Source organism: Panulirus ornatus, chromosome 18 (assembly GCF_036320965.1).
Source record: "Panulirus ornatus isolate Po-2019 chromosome 18, ASM3632096v1, whole genome shotgun sequence".
NCBI classification, from domain to species: domain Eukaryota; kingdom Metazoa; phylum Arthropoda; class Malacostraca; order Decapoda; family Palinuridae; genus Panulirus; species Panulirus ornatus.
In genome coordinates this window covers 32,602,327-32,623,202 of record NC_092241.1, presented here as the reverse complement: position 1 = coordinate 32,623,202, position 20,876 = coordinate 32,602,327, and the positions used below count along the sequence as shown (strand labels likewise).

The 20,876-nt window shown below is 42.8% G+C and overlaps 2 protein-coding genes across 2 annotated transcripts in view; both read left to right on the top strand.

Moving 5' to 3' along the window:
* Positions 1-9,566, top strand: part of LOC139754934 (paired box protein Pax-2-A-like) — a 78,845-nt gene extending 69,279 nt beyond the window's left edge. The window contains exons 6-10 of the mRNA XM_071672754.1: positions 2,316-2,422; positions 2,625-2,774; positions 2,939-3,045; positions 8,372-8,755; positions 9,454-9,566. Of these exons, the coding sequence (XP_071528855.1) occupies positions 2,316-2,422; positions 2,625-2,774; positions 2,939-3,045; positions 8,372-8,755; positions 9,454-9,566 (861 nt within the window). The remainder of the gene's footprint in view (positions 1-2,315; positions 2,423-2,624; positions 2,775-2,938; positions 3,046-8,371; positions 8,756-9,453) is intronic.
* Positions 9,567-14,178: 4,612 nt separating this feature from the next.
* On the top strand, positions 14,179-20,618 carry LOC139755025 (uncharacterized). Its single transcript, XM_071672963.1, has 3 exons — positions 14,179-14,569; positions 15,267-15,371; positions 19,747-20,618. The coding sequence occupies exons 1-3, from the start codon at positions 14,179-14,181 to the stop codon at positions 19,944-19,946; spliced, it is 696 nt and encodes a 231-aa protein (XP_071529064.1). The 3' UTR covers positions 19,947-20,618.
* The last annotated feature ends 258 nt before the right edge of the window (positions 20,619-20,876 follow it).

Sequence of the window (20,876 nt, the reverse complement as noted above, 5' to 3'; positions counted from 1 at the left end):
GTTCCGGTATAGTGGTAATGATGGTGACGAAGGGTCTCGCTGAAGGATAGTGGTAGCATAGGATCCATACACTAGAGTTGATAGTGTGCAGTCTAGTACAGCGAAGGTGGTGATGTTAGAAGATCCCTGCGGGGATGGTGCCGAAGCAGAGAATCTTGTACAAACTGATAGTGGTAGCTGAGGTCCTCATACAGCGGTGATGTTGGTGGCTGAGGTCCTCATACAGTGGTAGTGTTGGTGGCTGAGGTCCTCATACAGTGGTAGTGTTGGTGGCTGAGGTTCTCATACGGTGGTGATGTTGGTGGCAGAGGTTCTCATACAGTGGTAGTGTTGGTGGCTGAGGTTCTCATACAGTGGTAGTGTTGGTGGCTGAGGTTCTCATACGGTGGTGATGTTGGTGGCAGAGGTTCTCATACAGTGGTAGTGTTGGTGGCTGAGGTTCTCATACAGTGGTAGTGTTGGTGGCTGAGGTTCTCATACAGTGGTAGTGTTGGTGGCTGAGGTTCTCATACAGCGGTGATGTTGGTGGCTGAGGTTCTCATACAGCGGTGATGTTGGTGGCTGAGGTTCTCATACAGCGGTGATGTTGGTGGCTGAGGTTCTCATACAGCGGTGATGTTGGTGGCTGAGGTTCTCATACAGCGGTGATGTTGGTGGCTGAGGTTCTCATACAGTGGTAGTGTTGGTGGCTGAGGTTCGGTTCTCATATAGAGGTGATACTCGTGGCTTAGGTTGTCATAAAGTGGTAGTGGTGATTGAGGTTTTCATACAGTGATGGTGGAGTGATGGTGGTTGTGGTAGAGGCTCCCACACAGTATTGAAGGTTGCTGATGTTCTCCTGTGGTGCTGGAGAAACCCAAGGCTTTCTTTCCGTGGTGGGAGTGGTTAAAGTTCCCAGTATAGTGGTAACAGCTGTGGTGGTGGAACACGATGGACCCTGTTTAGCCACAGCTACCTAGTCACAGTACTATTCCAACACTTTGTGTGGACCGGCATTACCATTCTTTCCCATTTCCGTGAAACTGGTTGATTTGCTCTTAATGCCATTCTTTCGTGTTGTCCAACGCCCTCAAAGCACAGAGAACTTTACTATACACACACACACACACACACACACACACACATATATATATATATATATATCTACTATTTTGTATACCAACCCATCGTTCACATTATGCATGTTTGATGAGCACTGAGATATAACACTAACAGATAAAAGGTCATGAAAAATAGACCTCCCGTCATCAACACACCTCATCATTAAGTTCTGATCCACCAACTCTCTCGTATCCAAACTGATCGTTCTTACAGTGCCAACAAATGTCCCAGTTAAGCCGATTTGTACGACAATGATCATGGCTGGACAACCGATTGAAAATCCTCTAGTTAAACTTATCTCGCACTCAAGGTACCTTGTCCCCCTCAACGTTTCAGTGACATTACTACTATTGTTGTTTGCTTTTCGAACCAAAATCGTTTGCAGTTAGAGAAATGAAACTTTGTCGTATCATTTTAGTGTAGCACGATATACGATACTGATACAAAGAAACGCCAGTACGGAAAATCTATTTCTGCTGTTTATCTTCGCTTTGTAAATATTTTGATCCTAGAAATCTGAATGAGTTGTACTGACGTCACAAAATTCTGAGAAACTGTAAGGGCGAGTTTTAATAAATAAAAAAGTAGAGAGAGAGAGAGAGAGAGAGAGAGAGAGAGAGAGAGAGAGAGAGAGAGAGAGAGAGAGAGAGAGAGAGGTTAGCAACATCTGCGCCAGTCGTTCACGGCCGGGACCACACGCTATTACCTCAGTATGAATATAATTTGCATATTAAGATCCTGAGCTACCTAAGCAATAAGTAACGGACAGAACATCCCTGCGCTCTAACGTCATACAAAGACTGCATACACAGTAGCGACCGTGTGAACATGCTTGTGCTGATATACTCACAACAGTAAGAAAGGCCCCAGGTAACTCCTTCGAACGTTCTTCTGAGTGGTTCGAACTGCTATCAAAGAGAATTTCCCCATCATTTATTATACTCTGCTCCTCAAGGACTTGGAGAGGATTGCGCTTGAGGTCGACATAATAGATCCATACGATTACCTTGGATTTTTGTAATTACCATCTGCCTGATGTATGAGTGTTGTAAAGTTTAGTTTACGCGAAGCCCTCAGCAACCAAGAGTAGCTTTGTCGGCCTAGATGGGACGCATGGACCCAGCAGCTTCATATAACACTTTTGAATGAGACTCACGTTCTGTTTTCCTTATGTGATTTATGTACAGTACAGTAACCCCACTTGATCTCCGCAGATGCTGTGGTCGAAGCAGTGGTCGACGCTGAAGACCGAAGACGAGGCTAAGGCTTTCCTACCTGAACTTGGAGGAGGAGTACCTAGCGCCGCCATGTCCCCCTACAGGTAAGTCAGATTCCCTTCAGGGGGCTTTTATATAAGGTTTTTCATTTTCTCCATCCATGTCAGGAAGACGTTATGATCTCATTTTCACAATGATAACCTTTGTTTTAGGTGCTGTTGTGCTTCAAATGGACGAAAATGATGAAGAGATGATTATAATGATTACTTTCCTAGGTAAGATTATTAACCCTCACTTTGTCTCCAGCAGCATACAATCGTTCGTAGATCACCCGACCAGCTACCCGTCGGTGTCGGCCTCCTCAATACCTACGGACGCTCTCTATGAGACCATGTCAGTGACTCAGTCCAACAACAGCCACGTCTACTCTCCCCCTCTCCCTGCCACACTTGGTAGGTCACTTTGAAAAGCTGTTTCTATCATATTCTATTCGTAAATCTCCTCATGAATGGGAATATCAATTTAATATTCATGGTGATGGGTATGATGGTCCGTAGTTCCAAAATAGCATAATTCAGAGTCTTAATTGTCTCTATTTCTGGCTTGCCATCTACAGGTAGCGCAGGTGGACTGACGCCCCTCACACCCATCACTATGCAAGACGTCAAGCCAGTCATGGCGGCAACATCTTCAGTACTTGACACAACTGTTTCTCAGTATCAGCAAGGTAAGGGTCCATAACCAATACCATCGCCCGCTACTGACTCTTATCTTACTGCTATCATCATCACTGTCATGGCTAACATCAGCTCTCGGGGAATTAGGTGTGATCAGTTACACATTAGAAAAAAATGATCATTATCAAAAGAAACATTTCATTACCATCAACGATTCCATACAGAGAATTACATCCTTATATCTTCCGTCTTGTAGAAAAAGCAGTTATGTAATTCGGAATGCTTTTTGAAATCATCATCATCTCGCCAAGTAAATCTTGGAAACAGTTAGAACAGCACAGCGTATCTTGTGGAAGTCGTCTGGTCAAGCTGTTGCGCCTGTGGGAATTACCTCTTAAGGCAGAAAGGGGGACCAACTTTGGCGATAAAGTCGAGGGAACTGCTGGCCATAAGTTCGTACGTGGAAGAGTTAGATCACAGAGTTTATTTAAGAACCATCGCATAATCTAAGTTTAAATTTGGGTCATGCAGAAACTTTTGGTATTCATGAAAAAAACATTGTAGGTTTACGCAATCATTCTTTTTTCTTTCCTCATTAATAATGTCACGTTGTTAGATATACAGTATAGTAAACCACTGAAGACGTCAGCGTGCGAGCCACTTGTACGCTGTAGAGTCAGAGGTATCACATCCCTGTTGATAAACTGGTGTGTTAGTCTTGAACCAGGAACATCTCGGTGAAATCGCATCACAACAAGATCATCTATAGTCACACGTTAAGATTTTATAATCCTCGTTCCCTTGGACATTTCTACTCTTTCATTCCCCTTTTCTCTCTCTCTCTCTCTCTCTCTCTCTCTCTCTCTCTCTCTCTCTCTCTCTCTCTCTCTCTCTCTCTCTCTCTCTCTTTACTTAACCGCCTTACTATTTTCTATGCATTTGTCTATCTGTCTATCTATCTATCTACATAGATGTATATCAAATCTATCTGTCTATATACCTGTCTGCTTATCTATCTATGCATCCAGTTATCTCCATCTTTTTTTATTGTTATTCGAGACGGCACGGACAACTAAATTCCCTAATCAAGGCTATCTCATCAATGATATATATATATATATATATATATATATATATATATATATATATATATATATATATATATATATATATATATATATATGTATGTATGTATATTTCTATTTTTTCATACTATTCGCCATTTCACGCGTTGGCGAAGAAGCGTTAAGAACAGAGGACTGAACCTTCGAGGTGATATCCTCACTTATTCCCCCTCTCTGTTCCTTCTTATGTTAAACTAAGAACGAGAGGGGAGGATTTCCAGCCCCCCCACTCCCTCCTCTTTTAGTCGCCTTCTACGACACGCAGGGAATACGTGGGAAGTATCCTTTCTCCCCTATCCCTATATATATATATATATATATATATATATATATATATATATATATATATTTTTTTTTTTTTTTTTTATACTTTGTCGCTGTCTCCCGCGTTTGCGAGGTAGCGCAAGGAAACAGACGAAAGTAATGGCCCAACCCCCCCCCCCATACACATGTATATACATACGTCCACACACGCAAATATACATACCTACACAACTTTCCATGGTTTACCCCAGACGCTTCACATGCCTTGATTCAATCCACTGACAGCACGTCAACCCCGGTATACCACATCGCTCCAATTCACTCTATTCCTTGCCCTCCTTTCACCCTCCTGCATGTTCAGGCCCCGATCACACAAAATCTTTTTCACTCCATCTTTCCACCTCCAATTTGGTCTCCCTCTTCTCCTCGTTCCCTCCACCTCCGACACATATATCCTCTTGGTCAATCTTTCCTCACTCATTCTCTCCATGTGCCCAAACCACTTCAAAACACCCTCTTCTGCTCTCTCAACCACGCTCTTTTTATTTCCACACATCTCTCTTACCCTTACGTTACTCACTCGATCAAACCACCTCACACCACACATTGTCCTCAAACATCTCATTTCCAGCACATCCATCCTCCTGCGCACAACTCTATCCATAGCCCACGCCTCGCAACCATACAACATTGTTGGAACCACTATTCCTTCAAACATACCCATTTTGGCTTTCCGAGATAATGTTCTCGACTTCCACACATTCTTCAAGGCCCCCAGAATTTTCGCCCCCTCCCCCACCCTATGATCCACTTCCGCTTCCATGGTTCCATCTGCTGCCAGATCCACTCCCAGATATCTAAAACACTTCACTTCCTCCAGTTTTTCTCCATTCAAACTCACCTCCCAATTGACTTGACCCTCAACCCTACTGTACCTAATAACCTTGCTCTTATTCACATTTACTCTTAACTTTCTTCTTCCACACACTTTACCAAACTCAGTCACCAGCTTCTGCAGTTTCTCACATGAATCAGCCACCAGCGCTGTATCATCAGCGAACAACAACTGACTCACTTCCCAAGCTCTCTCATCCCCAACAGACTTCATACTTGCCCCTCTTTCCAAAACTCTTGCATTTACCTCCCTAACAACCCCATCCATAAACAAATTAAACAACCATGGAGACGTCACACACCCCTGCCGCAAACCTACATTCACTGAGAACCAATCACTTTCCTCTCTTCCTACACGTACACATGCCTTACATCCTCGATAAAAACTTTTCACTGCTTCTAACAACTTTCCTCCCACACCATATATTCTTAATACCTTCCACAGAGCATCTCTATCAACTCTATCATATGCCTTCTCCAGATCCATAAATGCTACATACAAATCCATTTGCTTTTCTAAGTATTTCTCACATACATTCTTCAAAGCAAACACCTGATCCACACATCCTCTACCACTTCTGAAACCACACTGCTCTTCCCCAATCTGATGCTCTGTACATGCCTTCACCCTCTCAATCAATACCCTCCCATATAATTTACCAGGAATACTCAACAAACTTATACCTCTGTAATTTGAGCATTCACTCTTATCCCCTTTGCCTTTGTACAATGGCACTATGCACGCATTCCGCCAATCCTCAGGCACCTCACCATGAGTCATACATACATTAAATAACCTTACCAGCCAGTCAACAATACAGTCACCCCCTTTTTTAATAAATTCCACTGCAATACCATCCAAACCTGCTGCCTTGCCGGCTTTCATCTTCCGCAAAGCTTTCACTACCTCTTCTCTGTTTACCAAATCATTTTCCCTAACCCTCTCACTTTGCACACCACCTCGACCAAAACACCCTATATCTGCCACTCTATCATCAAACACATTCAACAAACCTTCAAAATACTCACTCCATCTCCTTCTCACATCACCACTACTTGTTATCACCTCCCCATTTGCGCCCTTCACTGAAGTTCCCATTTGCTCCCTTGTCTTACGCACTTTATTTACCTCCTTCCAGAACATCTTTTTATTCTCCCTAAAATTTAATGATACTCTCTCACCCCAACTCTCATTTGCCCTTTTTTTCACCTCTTGCACCTTTCTCTTGACCTCCTGTCTCTTTCTTTTATATATATATATATATATATATATATATATATATATATATATATATATATATATATATATATATATATGTGTGTGTGTGTGTGTGTGTGTGTGCATACCCTAACCTAAGCAAGGCACCCATTTTATCGACCAGCTCCTAGCGGAAGATGAACAGCTTGGTAAACTGCTGTACCTAATAGGATTCGAACTTTTGCGAACTCGACCCCTGATGGCCCGTGAATGCGTCACAGTCACCATCACAACACCAAGGAGATCATATCTAATTCTCCCTCCCTCACTTTTCTTAGGATTTAACTTGATAAAAAGACACATAGAAGACATTTCTTTTCGTGTGCTTCATTGGCTTCCTCAGAAACGTCAGCTTTACAGATTTACGAGCTATATAAAGGGAAGAGACGGTCTGCTTCGGAATGTGGATCATCTTAAGTCAGCTAAAAAATGCCCGGGACCACGGTGAGCGTGATTGTTGCCAATTGATATTCGGCCAAGGAATTTATCACCATTTTGCTGAACGGAAAAGAAGAGAGAAATCTATGAACGTTTTGATCGATTGATTGAATTCTGGCGCTCGCTCATAGCATAGTAAGACGTAGTAAACTTCGCCTGTAAGTCATGAATGTAGACTGTGTCTTAAAGTGCAGAGCAGTGCATCAGTACCACAGTTTGTGCATTATAAGTTTTACGTTCAGGGACACTCCATCAGCTTCATCCACATCAGCACTCTTTCAGAATCAATCGATGATCATCCACACTACTAACTATAGTATTCTTATCATTAGACGCAATGGATTGCTTCTATACATCTCTTGCTCATCCAGTTCTACCTGCCACCTCAACTCTGATCCATGATAACCACCATCCTCTCTTGATATGTTAATCGTATCTCCGATACGTGTCATTCACTCAAACCTTCTAGCTGCTGCCCCCTCCAAATAACCACACTTCTGTTGGTCAAAGTTTAAGCTATTTCCTACAGGTCAGCCTTGTCTGGTTGACGCCATTCTGTCCTGACCCTGCTGGTGTAGTGCCTATCTCTCCTCACACAAGTACTACCTCTTGTATCCATCACCGCATGTTTGCATGACTCTATATGGGAATTCAGAAGGCATGATCTAGCCAGCATGATCACGCATGCCTCGCTACTACCATATCGCTGATATCTTTGAGTTTTAGAAATCTCAGGTGCCAGATCAAAGATTAGATAACAATGTGTTAAGTTACCTTCCCGAACTCTGTAACTGACGTTGCACCTGACCATGTATGTACTTAATAAATATCTGCAAGTTGCACCTCAGGGTCGCATGGAGAGGATACAATGCATCTAGTACAGTCCATAGTTTCTGTCAAATTCATACTCGAGCTAACTGAGCGGTGGTAGCAACGTTGTTTGACTCGCAAGAAGATGTGCTTCACCTGCATGGTTCCTCCTTCACGTTAGGGGTTAGGTGATCACACCTTTCCTGCTGTCGCCAGTTATACAGATCAGTAGTCGGGAATGTATCCTTTATCTAAACCAGATGTACTGTATTACTTGCCCTTATCCATTCTGAGCCGACATCACACGTAATCAAATATTTCAATCTGAATCTTGTGCAGAATCCTTGTTGGTTATTTTTTTTTTTTTAAAGAATCTTCCAATGCTAAATGCCTTCAATATTCTCTAAATTATCTTAAGTCTAATACTAAGTTTCATATAGATTAGTATCATAAATTATAGGAAGTTAAGAAAAGAGGAGTATCTAAAGAGGGTTATTTACTAGAGCATGGTCGCGTTAGTACGTAGAGTGTACCATTATGGCAGTAGTAGACTGTGATTGTGACGGTCAGTTGTTATTTGCATGTCAGGAGACACCGTGTACACGTCCCTCAGCACCACCCAGCCTACCTCCAACGCCGGATACAGCAGCACTCTGGCCACCCCCTTCCCTGAGCAAACACCCGTGTCGCCCACCAACTGCACCAGCGATAACGTGACGCCCTTGGATAACCTGGTGGTGGCGCCGTGTTCGTCGCCCCTCAAGGCCGACACACCCTGCTCCACGACCATCATGGTCCCACAGCCACCATCACACACTCACGCTGCCACTGACCATACCCATGTATCCACCCAGGCGCATGCACCTACCCACGTGCACTCAACGCATGCCCACGTACCCATGCATGCCTATGTAGCAGCCACACCACCTGACCCAACGTACACCACACTTTCGCCCATCACACACTACTCAGGTAAGTTGCACCTACATACCCCATCCGTCTTGGTATTCTATCTTAAGTTCTATAAAAAAAATCGTCAAAGTATCTGTCAGCAGCGAAACCTGATCGTCCTGTATCGGTGCAAAGACAGCCGTTGCTCATCACTTTTCCCTGATACATCTCCGTTCTTGCATCTTGTTCCCATCTTCAGATCATTCAAGGCCTACTGTAGGTTTTTATCCTTGGGCTCGCATAATCAATCGTGAATTATCAACTTTGGTTTCGAATAAAAAATACCAGTCACATGCAAAACATTGGTTTTGATATACAATATGTGTGACATCTCTCATTGTTTCTGTCTCATAGGAAACCAAAATCTAGAATTGGTGTGATAACGTTCATTTGGGTTTTATGTGCTGATATAACCATTAGATTTACATGTCCCTCATGTCTGATAGTCAATCTTTTACAAAAATGACCTATTCTTTTTTTTTTTTTTTGTCTTTTAGATCCAACTTGCATTCCACATTCCTTGGTTAAAAACATCCCTCAAACTTTAATTCTAAACTCCTGGATGAAATCATAAGAGAAAATTTCCTCTACTTGTTCCTCATCACTTCCCTTTTGGTCCAACTCAGTGATTACAAATATTTTCACGACCCTACGTCCTCTCTGTAACACTCGTAAAAGGGAAATGCTTTTGTACACAGACATCCTTTGGTTCTCTACAGGTACAGCCAGCATAGCGTCGATGACAGACTACACGTACTCCTCGCCGTACACCCAGTACCCGTCCACGTACCCAGCCTATGGCTATGGCACCGGAGGCCTCCTCAGTAAGTAACTGTGAGTATTGGTGTAAGTTACGGTTACATGTGTTGTTGTCACTCCAAGTATGTGCCACGGAGGCATTGTGTTATGTTTTGGGTCCCTTATGATTACATCCTCTCACTGCTTGCCATCGATAGGGTAGCTAAATTTCATCTGAAGTTGCTTGTTGACTGAATCTGATTACCTACCTACGTAGCAGAAAGGAAAGCTTTCACTAAAGATATGTGGTCTTCAAAGTAAACTTGACGTCATTAGCTATATGGACTCCTGTGATGAATCGGTTAGCGTTCCTGACCATGGCGCATTCACGGGCCGCCCAGGGTCGAACGCATGGGTTCGAATCCTGGTTGCAGCAGTCGGTCCACAGTCGAACCAGTTGTCCATTCACCCCTAGGGGTCGATCGATAAAATGGGCACCTGGCTCAGGCTAGGATATATATATTTATTTTTTTTTTTTCATACTATTCGCCATTTCCGCATTAGCGAAGTAAGCGTTAAGAACAGAGGACTGGGCCTTTGAGGGAATACCTCACCTGGCCCAATTCTCTGTTCCTTCTTTTGAAAAAAAAAAAAAAAAAAAAAAACGAGAGGGGAGGATTTCCAGCCCCCCCACTCCCTCCTCTTTTAGTCGCCTTCTACGACACGCAGGGAATACGTGGGAAGTATCCTTTCTCCCCTATCCCTATATATATATATATATATATATATATATATATATATATATATATATTTTTTTTTTTTTTTTTATACTTTGTCGCTGTCTCCCGCGTTTGCGAGGTAGCGCAAGGAAACAGACGAAAGTAATGGCCCAACCCCCCCCCATACACATGTATATACATACGTCCACACACGCAAATATACATACCTACACAACTTTCCATGGTTTACCCCAGACGCTTCACATGCCTTGATTCAATCCACTGACAGCACGTCAACCCCGGTATACCACATCGCTCCAATTCACTCTATTCCTTGCCCTCCTTTCACCCTCCTGCATGTTCAGGCCCCGATCACACAAAATCTTTTTCACTCCATCTTTCCACCTCCAATTTGGTCTCCCTCTTCTCCTCGTTCCCTCCACCTCCGACACATATATCCTCTTGGTCAATCTTTCCTCACTCATTCTCTCCATGTGCCCAAACCACTTCAAAACACCCTCTTCTGCTCTCTCAACCACGTTCTTTTTATTTCCACACATCTCTCTTACCCTTACATTGCTCACTCGATCAAACCACCTCACACCACACATTGTCCTCAAACATCTCATTTCCAGCACATCCATCCTCCTGCGCACAACTCTATCCATAGCCCACGCCTCGCAACCATACAACATTGTTGGAACCACTATTCCTTCAAACATACCCATTTTTGCTTTCCGAGATAATGTTCTCGACTTCCACACATTCTTCAAGGCCCCCAGAATTTTCGCCCCCTCCCCCACCCTATGATCCACTTCCGCTTCCATGGTTCCATCTGCTGCCAGATCCACTCCCAGATATCTAAAACACTTCACTTCCTCCAGTTTTTCTCCATTCAAACTCACCTCCCAATTGACTTGACCCTCAACCCTACTGTACCTAATAACCTTGCTCTTATTCACATTTACTCTTAACTTTCTTCTTCCACACACTTTACCAAACTCAGTCACCAGCTTCTGCAGTTTCTCACATGAATCAGCCACCAGCGCTGTATCATCAGCGAACAACAACTGACTCACTTCCCAAGCTCTCTCATCCCCAACAGACTTCATACTTGCCCCTCTTTCCAAAACTCTTGCATTTACCTCCCTAACAACCCCATCCATAAACAAATTAAACAACCATGGAGACGTCACACACCCCTGCCGCAAACCTACATTCACTGAGAACCAATCACTTTCCTCTCTTCCTACACGTACACATGCCTTACATCCTCGATAAAAACTTTTCACTGCTTCTAACAACTTTCCTCCCACACCATATATTCTTAATACCTTCCACAGAGCATCTCTATCAACTCTATCATATGCCTTCTCCAGATCCATAAATGCTACATACAAATCCATTTGCTTTTCTAAGTATTTCTCACATACATTCTTCAAAGCAAACACCTGATCCACACATCCTCTACCACTTCTGAAACCACACTGCTCTTCCCCAATCTGATGCTCTGTACATGCCTTCACCCTCTCAATCAATACCCTCCCATATAATTTACCAGGAATACTCAACAAACTTATACCTCTGTAATTTGAGCATTCACTCTTATCCCCTTTGCCTTTGTACAATGGCACTATGCACGCATTCCGCCAATCCTCAGGCACCTCACCATGAGTCATACATACATTAAATAACCTTACCAGCCAGTCAACAATACAGTCACCCCCTTTTTTAATAAATTCCACTGCAATACCATCCAAACCTGCTGCCTTGCCGGCTTTCATCTTCCGCAAAGCTTTCACTACCTCTTCTCTGTTTACCAAATCATTTTCCCTAACCCTCTCACTTTGCACACCACCTCGACCAAAACACCCTATATCTGCCACTCTATCATCAAACACATTCAACAAACCTTCAAAATACTCACTCCATCTCCTTCTCACATCACCACTACTTGTTATCACCTCCCCATTTGCGCCCTTCACTGAAGTTCCCATTTGCTCCCTTGTCTTACGCACTTTATTTACCTCCTTCCAGAACATCTTTTTATTCTCCCTAAAATTTAATGATACTCTCTCACCCCAACTCTCATTTGCCCTTTTTTTCACCTCTTGCACCTTTCTCTTGACCTCCTGTCTCTTTCTTTTATATATATATATATATATATATATATATATATATATATATATATATATATATATATATATATATATATGTGTGTGTGTGTGTGTGTGTGTGTGCATACCCTAACCTAAGCAAGGCACCCATTTTATCGACCAGCCCCTAGCGGAAGATGAACAGCTGGGTAAAATGTTGTACCTAATAGGATTCGAACTTTTGCGAACTCGACCCCTGATGGCCCGTGAATGCGTCACAGTCACCATCACAACACCAAGGAGATCCATATCTAATTCTCCCTCCCTCACTTTTCTTAGGATTTAACTTGATAAAAAAGACACATAGAAGACCTTTCCTTTCGTGTGCTTCATTGGCTTCCTCAGAAACGTCAGCTTTACAGATTTACGAGCTATATAAAGGGAAGAGACGGTCTGCTTCGGAATGTGAATCATCTTACGTTAGCTAAAAAATGCCCGGGACCGCGGTGAGTGTGATTGTTGCCAATTGATATTCGGCCAAGGAATTTATCACCATTTTGCTGAACGGAAAAGAAGAGAGAAATCTATGAACGTTTTGATCGATTGATTGAATTCTGGCGCTCGCTCATAGCATAGTAAGACGTAGTAAACTTCGCCTGTAAGTCATGAATGTAGACTGTGTCTTAAAGTGCAGAGCAGTGCATCAGTACCACAGTTTGTGCATTATAAGTTTTACGTTCAGGGACACTCCATCAGCTTCATCCACATCAGCACTCTTTCAGAATCAATCGATGATCATCCACACTACTAACTATAGTATTCTTATCATTAGACGCAACGGATTGCTTCTATACATCTCTTGCTCATCCAGTTCTACCTGCCACCTCAACTCTGATCCATGATAACCACCATCCTCTCTTGATATGTTAATCGTATCTCCGATACGTGTCATTCACTCAAACCTTCTAGCTGCTGCCCCCTCCAAATAACCACACTTCTGTTGGTCAAAGTTTAAGCTATTTCCTACAGGTCAGCCTTGTCTGGTTGACGCCATTCTGTCCTGACCCTGCTGGTGTAGTGCCTATCTCTCCTCACACAAGTACTACCTCTTGTATCCATCACCGCATGTTTGCATGACTCTATATGGGAATTCAGAAGGCATGATCTAGCCAGCATGATCACGCATGCCTCGCTACTACCATATCGCTGATATCTTTGAGTTTTAGAAATCTCAGGTGCCAGATCAAAGATTAGATAACAATGTGTTAAGTTACCTTCCCGAACTCTGTAACTGACGTTGCACCTGACCATGTATGTACTTAATAAATATCTGCAAGTTGCACCTCAGGGTCGCATGGAGAGGATACAATGCATCTAGTACAGTCCATAGTTTCTGTCAAATTCATACTCGAGCTAACTGAGCGGTGGTAGCAACGTTGTTTGACTCGCAAGAAGATGTGCTTCACCTGCATGGTTCCTCCTTCACGTTAGGGGTTAGGTGATCACACCTTTCCTGCTGTCGCCAGTTATACAGATCAGTAGTCGGGAATGTATCCTTTATCTAAACCAGATGTACTGTATTACTTGCCCTTATCCATTCTGAGCCGACATCACACGTAATCAAATATTTCAATCTGAATCTTGTGCAGAATCCTTGTTGGTTATTTTTTTTTTTTTAAAGAATCTTCCAATGCTAAATGCCTTCAATATTCTCTAAATTATCTTAAGTCTAATACTAAGTTTCATATAGATTAGTATCATAAATTATAGGAAGTTAAGAAAAGAGGAGTATCTAAAGAGGGTTATTTACTAGAGCATGGTCGCGTTAGTACGTAGAGTGTACCATTATGGCAGTAGTAGACTGTGATTGTGACGGTCAGTTGTTATTTGCATGTCAGGAGACACCGTGTACACGTCCCTCAGCACCACCCAGCCTACCTCCAACGCCGGATACAGCAGCACTCTGGCCACCCCCTTCCCTGAGCAAACACCCGTGTCGCCCACCAACTGCACCAGCGATAACGTGACGCCCTTGGATAACCTGGTGGTGGCGCCGTGTTCGTCGCCCCTCAAGGCCGACACACCCTGCTCCACGACCATCATGGTCCCACAGCCACCATCACACACTCACGCTGCCACTGACCATACCCATGTATCCACCCAGGCGCATGCACCTACCCACGTGCACTCAACGCATGCCCACGTACCCATGCATGCCTATGTAGCAGCCACACCACCTGACCCAACGTACACCACACTTTCGCCCATCACACACTACTCAGGTAAGTTGCACCTACATACCCCATCCGTCTTGGTATTCTATCTTAAGTTCTATAAAAAAAATCGTCAAAGTATCTGTCAGCAGCGAAACCTGATCGTCCTGTATCGGTGCAAAGACAGCCGTTGCTCATCACTTTTCCCTGATACATCTCCGTTCTTGCATCTTGTTCCCATCTTCAGATCATTCAAGGCCTACTGTAGGTTTTTATCCTTGGGCTCGCATAATCAATCGTGAATTATCAACTTTGGTTTCGAATAAGAAATACCAGTCACATGCAAAACATTGGTTTTGATATACAATATGTGTGACATCTCTCATTGTTTCTGTCTCATAGGAAACCAAAATCTAGAATTGGTGTGATAACGTTCATTTGGGTTTTATGTGCTGATATAACCATTAGATTTACATGTCCCTCATGTCTGATAGTCAATCTTTTACAAAATGACCTATTCTTTTTTTTTTTTTTTGTCTTTTAGATCCAACTTGCATTCCACATTCCTTGGTTAAAAACATCCCTCAAACTTTAATTCTAAACTCCTGGATGAAATCATAAGAGAAAATTTCCTCTACTTGTTCCTCATCACTTCCCTTTTGGTCCAACTCAGTGATTACAAATATTTTCACGACCCTACGTCCTCTCTGTAACACTCGTAAAAGGGAAATGCTTTTGTACACAGACATCCTTTGGTTCTCTACAGGTACAGCCAGCATAGCGTCGATGACAGACTACACGTACTCCTCGCCGTACACCCAGTACCCGTCCACGTACCCAGCCTATGGCTATGGCACCGGAGGCCTCCTCAGTAAGTAACTGTGAGTATTGGTGTAAGTTACGGTTACATGTGTTGTTGTCACTCCAAGTATGTGCCACGGAGGCATTGTGTTATGTTTTGGGTCCCTTATGATTACATCCTCTCACTGCTTGCCATCGATAGGGTAGCTAAATTTCATCTGAAGTTGCTTGTTGACTGAAATCTGATTACCTACCTACGTAGCAGAAAGGAAAGCTTTCACTAAAGATATGTGGTCTTCAAAGTAAACTTGACGTCATTAGCTATATGGACTCCTGTGATGAATCGGTTAGCGTTCCTGACCATGGCGCATTCACGGGCCGCCCAGGGTCGAACGCATGGGTTCGAATCCTGGTTGCAGCAGTCGGTCCACAGTCGAACCAGTTGTCCATTCACCCCTAGGGGTCGATCGATAAAATGGGCACCTGGCTCAGGCTAGGATATATATATTTCTTTTTTCTTTCAAACTATTCGCCATTTCCCGCATTAGCGAGGTAGCGTTAAGAACAGAGGACTGGGCCTTTGAGGGAATACCCTCACCTGGCCCAATTCTCTGTTCCTTCTTTTGAAAAAAAAAAAAAAAAAAAAAAAAAAACGAGAGGGGAGGATTTCCAGCCCCCCGCTCCCTCCCCTTTTAGTCGCCTTCTACGACACGCAGGGAATACGTGGGAAGTATTCTTAATCCCCTATATATATATATATATATATATATATATATATATATATATATATATATATATATCATTATTATACTTGATTGCCGTCTCAAGCGTCAGCGAGGTAGCGTAAGGAAACAGACGAGGAATGGCCCAACCCACCCACATACACATGTATATGCGTAAACACCCATACATGTACATACATATACATTTCAACGTATACATAAACATACATACACAGACATATACCTATATACACATGTACATATTCATACTTGCCGCCTTCAATGATTCTCGTCGCCACCCCGACACACAAGAATATGCATCCCCCCACCAACTCCAGCGAGGCAGCGCCAGGAATACAGACAAAAAGGCCACATTCGTTCACACTCGGTATCCAACTGTCATGTGCAATGCACCGAAACCACAGCTCCCTTTCCACATCCAGGCCCCACAGACCTTTCCAGGGTTTACCCCAGACGCTTCACATCCCCTGGTTCAGTCTTTTGATAGCACGTCGACCCCGGTATACCACATCGTTCCAATTCATTCTATTCCTTGCATGCCTTTCACCCTCCTGTATGTTCAGGCCCAGATTGCTCAAAATCTTTTTCACTCCATCCTTCCACCTCCAATTTGGTCTCCCACTTCTCCTTCTTCCCTCCACCCCTGACACATATATCCTCTTTGTCACTCTTTTATTCACTCCTTCTCTCCATGTCTCCAAACCATTTCAACACACCCTCTTCTGCTCTCTCAACCACACTCTTTTTATTACCACACATCTCTTACCCTTTCATTACTTACTCGATCAAACCACCTATTGTCCACTAACATTTCATTTCCAGCACATCCATCCTCCTCCGCACAATCCTATCCATAGTCCAAGCCCCGCAACCAAACAACATTGTTGGAACCACTATTCCTTTAAACATAACCATTTTTGCTCTCTGATATATCGTTCTCGCCTTCCACACATTCTTCATCCCTCCCAGAACCTTCACCCCACTCCCCCATCCTGTGACTCACTTCCGCTTCCATGGTTTTATCCACCGCTAAATCCATTCCCAGATATCTAAAACACTTTATATACTCTAATTTTTCTCCATTCTAATTTACATCCCAATTATCTTGTCCATCAACCCTTCTGAACCTAATAACCTTGCTCTTATTCACATTTACTCTCAACTTTCTCCTTTCACACACTTTTCCAGACTCGGTCACCAACCTCTGCAGTTTCTCACACGAGTCAGCCACTGGAGCTGTATCATCAGCGAACAACTGACTCACTTCCCAGGCCCTCTCATCCACAATAGACTGCATACTCGCTTCTCTCTCCAGTACTCTTACATATATCTCCCAAACCACCCCATCCATAAACAAATTAAATAACCATGGGGACATCACACACCCCTGCCGCAGACCGACATTCACTGAGAACCAGTCATTCTCCTTTCTTCCTACTTGTACACATGCCTTACATCCTCGATAAAAACTTTTTACTGCTTCTAGCAACTTACCTTCCACACTATATACTCTTAAAACCTTTCACAAAGTATCTCTATCATCCCTATCATATGCCTTCTCCAGATCCATAAGTGCTACATACAAATCCATTTGCTTTCTAAGTATTTCACACATACATTCTTCAAAGCAAACGCCTGATCCACATATCCTCTAGCACTTTCCCAGTCTCATGTTTTGTATATGCCTTCACTCTGTCAATTCCCTCCTATATAATTTCCCAGGAATACTCAACCAACTTATGCCTCTGTAGTTTGAATACTCACCTTTATCCCCTTTGGTTTTGTATAATGGCACTATGCGCGCATTCCGCCAATCCTCAGGCACTTCACCATGGTCCATACATACTTTGAATATCCTTACCAACCAATCAAGAACAGCCACCCCCTTTTTTTAATAATTTCCATTGCAATACCATCCAAACCTACCGACGTGCCAGATTTCATCTTCCGAAAATCTTTCACTACCTCATCTCTGTTCACCAAATCATTTTCCCTGACCCTCCCACTTCTTACACCACCCTGACCCAAACACCCTATATCTGTCACTTAATCATCAAGCACATTCAACAAACCTTCAGAATACTCACTCTACCACTACCTGTAATCGTTTCCCCACTTGATCCCTTCACCGATATTCCAATTTGTTTTCTTGTCTTGCGCACGTTATTTACCTCCTTCCAAAACATCTTATTCTTCCTAGAATTTAATGATAATCTCTCAACTCAAGTCTCAATTGCCCTCTTTTTCAAGTATTGCACCTTTCTCTTGACCTCTTGCCGCTTTCTTTTATACATCTCCTAGTCATTTGCACTACTTCCGTGCAAATATCGTCCAAACGCCTGTCTTTTCTCTTTCAATAACAATCTTGCTTCTTAATCCCACCACTCACTAAAGGCGACTAAAGGGCGCGGGAGTGAGGGAAAGAAAGCCCCCCCCCTTGAATTAAAATTTCTAAAAAGGGAAACAGAAGGAGTCAAACGGGGAGTGCTCATTCTCCTCGAAGGCTCAGATTGGGGTGTCTGAATGCGCGTAGATATAACCAAGATGTGAAGAAAGGAGAGATAGGTAGTATGTTTGAGGAAAGAAACCTGGATGTTCTGGCTCTGAGTGAAACGAAGCTCAAGGGTAAAGGGAAAGAGTGGTTCGGAAAAGTCTTGGGAGTAATGTCAGGGGTTGGTGAGAGGACAAGACCTAAGGAAGGAGTAACAATATTTCTGAAGCAGGAGTTGTGGGAGTATATGATATATGTATATACATGTGTATGTGGGTGGGTTGGGCCATTCTTTCGTCTGTTTCCTTGCGCTACCTCGCTAACGCGGGAGACAGCGACAAAGTATAATGAACATAAATGAACATATATATATATATATATATATATATATATATATATATATATATATATATATATATATATATATATATATATATATATATAGTGATCCCGTCTGAATTTATTTGCAGAGTTTGAATTACCAATCTTCTGAGAACTAATTTTACCTAACTTCATAGGACGGGCAAATACTTTACGTCCCAGCATTTTTTTTCATAGTACGTTAGTATTTCTAAATCTAACCTAAACAGACCCAAAGTAAGACTTCACGTGAATCAATATAGCACCTGGGACAAAATAATCTTTCAAAGATAATGATCGTGTCATTTCACTGATCACTTTGTCTTTGATGAGCTTTTTTTTTCCCTGGTATATGCTTAGGAACCATTGCTTTCTGTGTAGAGTCACTCAATGAATCATAGACATTGCTGAGCGATATCAACTGGGGCGAAAGTATCACGCCCCAGTTTGGCAGAGGCGTGTCATGCACACTGCTTGTAGCGGGTGGTAGTGATACCCGTGTGAGAGTGACGCTTTTGCAAATTGGTTTCAGTTGTTACTTGATAATATTCATACAAGACTTTTGCGTGCGTTTAAAATATTTTCTAAGTTCAGTAGTGAACCTACTCGTATATCATTTACGAGTTTCTGCTCTAAATGTATCTTTCCTTCTCTTTATATGCTTCTTTGTTTTTGATAATCATTAGCGCACCATGTTAGATACTTCTTAGCTTTTTCTTCTACATACTTAATTAAACGACTATTTTCTAGTTTTATATAATACGCGTCATTTACATCTTTCGGTCTTACCGATGATGCTCGTCGATTGTGTATACTTTTCATTGTCCTAATGTTTGATTTGCATTCTACAGATATGGGAAACTGTAGCAGCTACGATGTTACCAACATCGGAGTTGGGAACAACAGCAGTAGCAGTACAAACGGTGGCATCACTAACGATAACAACAGCACCAACAACAGTAGTAACCTCAGTAACAATGCAGCTCGTCTGAGGACACTGCAGTCGCCTCTTAGCTCCTCAGCGTGCCTGAGTCAAGACCTCGGCACGTAGCGTTACGTATCCACATCGCTGTAATCTTAGCTAATAAACAGATGTCTGATTCATCAAGATAACTGCGAGTACAAACGGCTTCGTTACCTCGCCTCCTGCGTACTGGTTGTCCGGCAACGCATCTGGTGAACGAGGAGGTACAGAAGCTCGTAAGGAGGAGAGAGAAGAGAGGAGCAAGAGCTGTAGGTTAATCTAGGACGTCTCTACAACCACCGGGCGGCGAGAAAACAAGTTCTGACTGTGTATGTTGGCAGCACGGACCGATCTCTGGCTAGGATACCAAAGATATCTCTGAAACGAAGAGCTCACTTGAACCAGGGTTCCACTGGGCTCTTTCTTCCTTAGGCATACCTTCGGGAGAGAACCTCATAAAACCCCATCTTTTATACATAGCACCTCATAACCCTTCCTCACATACCTGAAGGAGGTAAGCGAGATTCATGGAGATCTTCCTCACACACAGATACACACCCATATCTTTCCACTCTGGGTGCGGGAAGCCGTCCTCCCGTTGTCGGAGGCTTTTGGCATCTCCCCAGCGCCAGTAACTTACTCTCTCAGGTCTCGGGATTTATCTCTGTCAAGGTCTAGATCATGGGTGTTTAGCATCGATCTAAGGCATTCCTAATCCCTACGTCTATTTTTCTAATAAAAGAGTTTGTAAAACAATGATTTGAGATTTGATTACCTCTTATAATATGCACTGTATAATTGCACAAGAAGTTAACGGTAAGTTGATGAATACCTATATATATATATATTCACATATGATTCATACACTATACATATAAAAACATCAGAGGAGGATAGGAACGACAGGAGACAGAGAGAAGATTACTGTCAATATCATATTCTAACTGGTAGATGCATTTTTTTTTTTTTTTTTTTTTACCATTCAATAGGTCTTACTAAAGATCTGTCTTCTGTCTT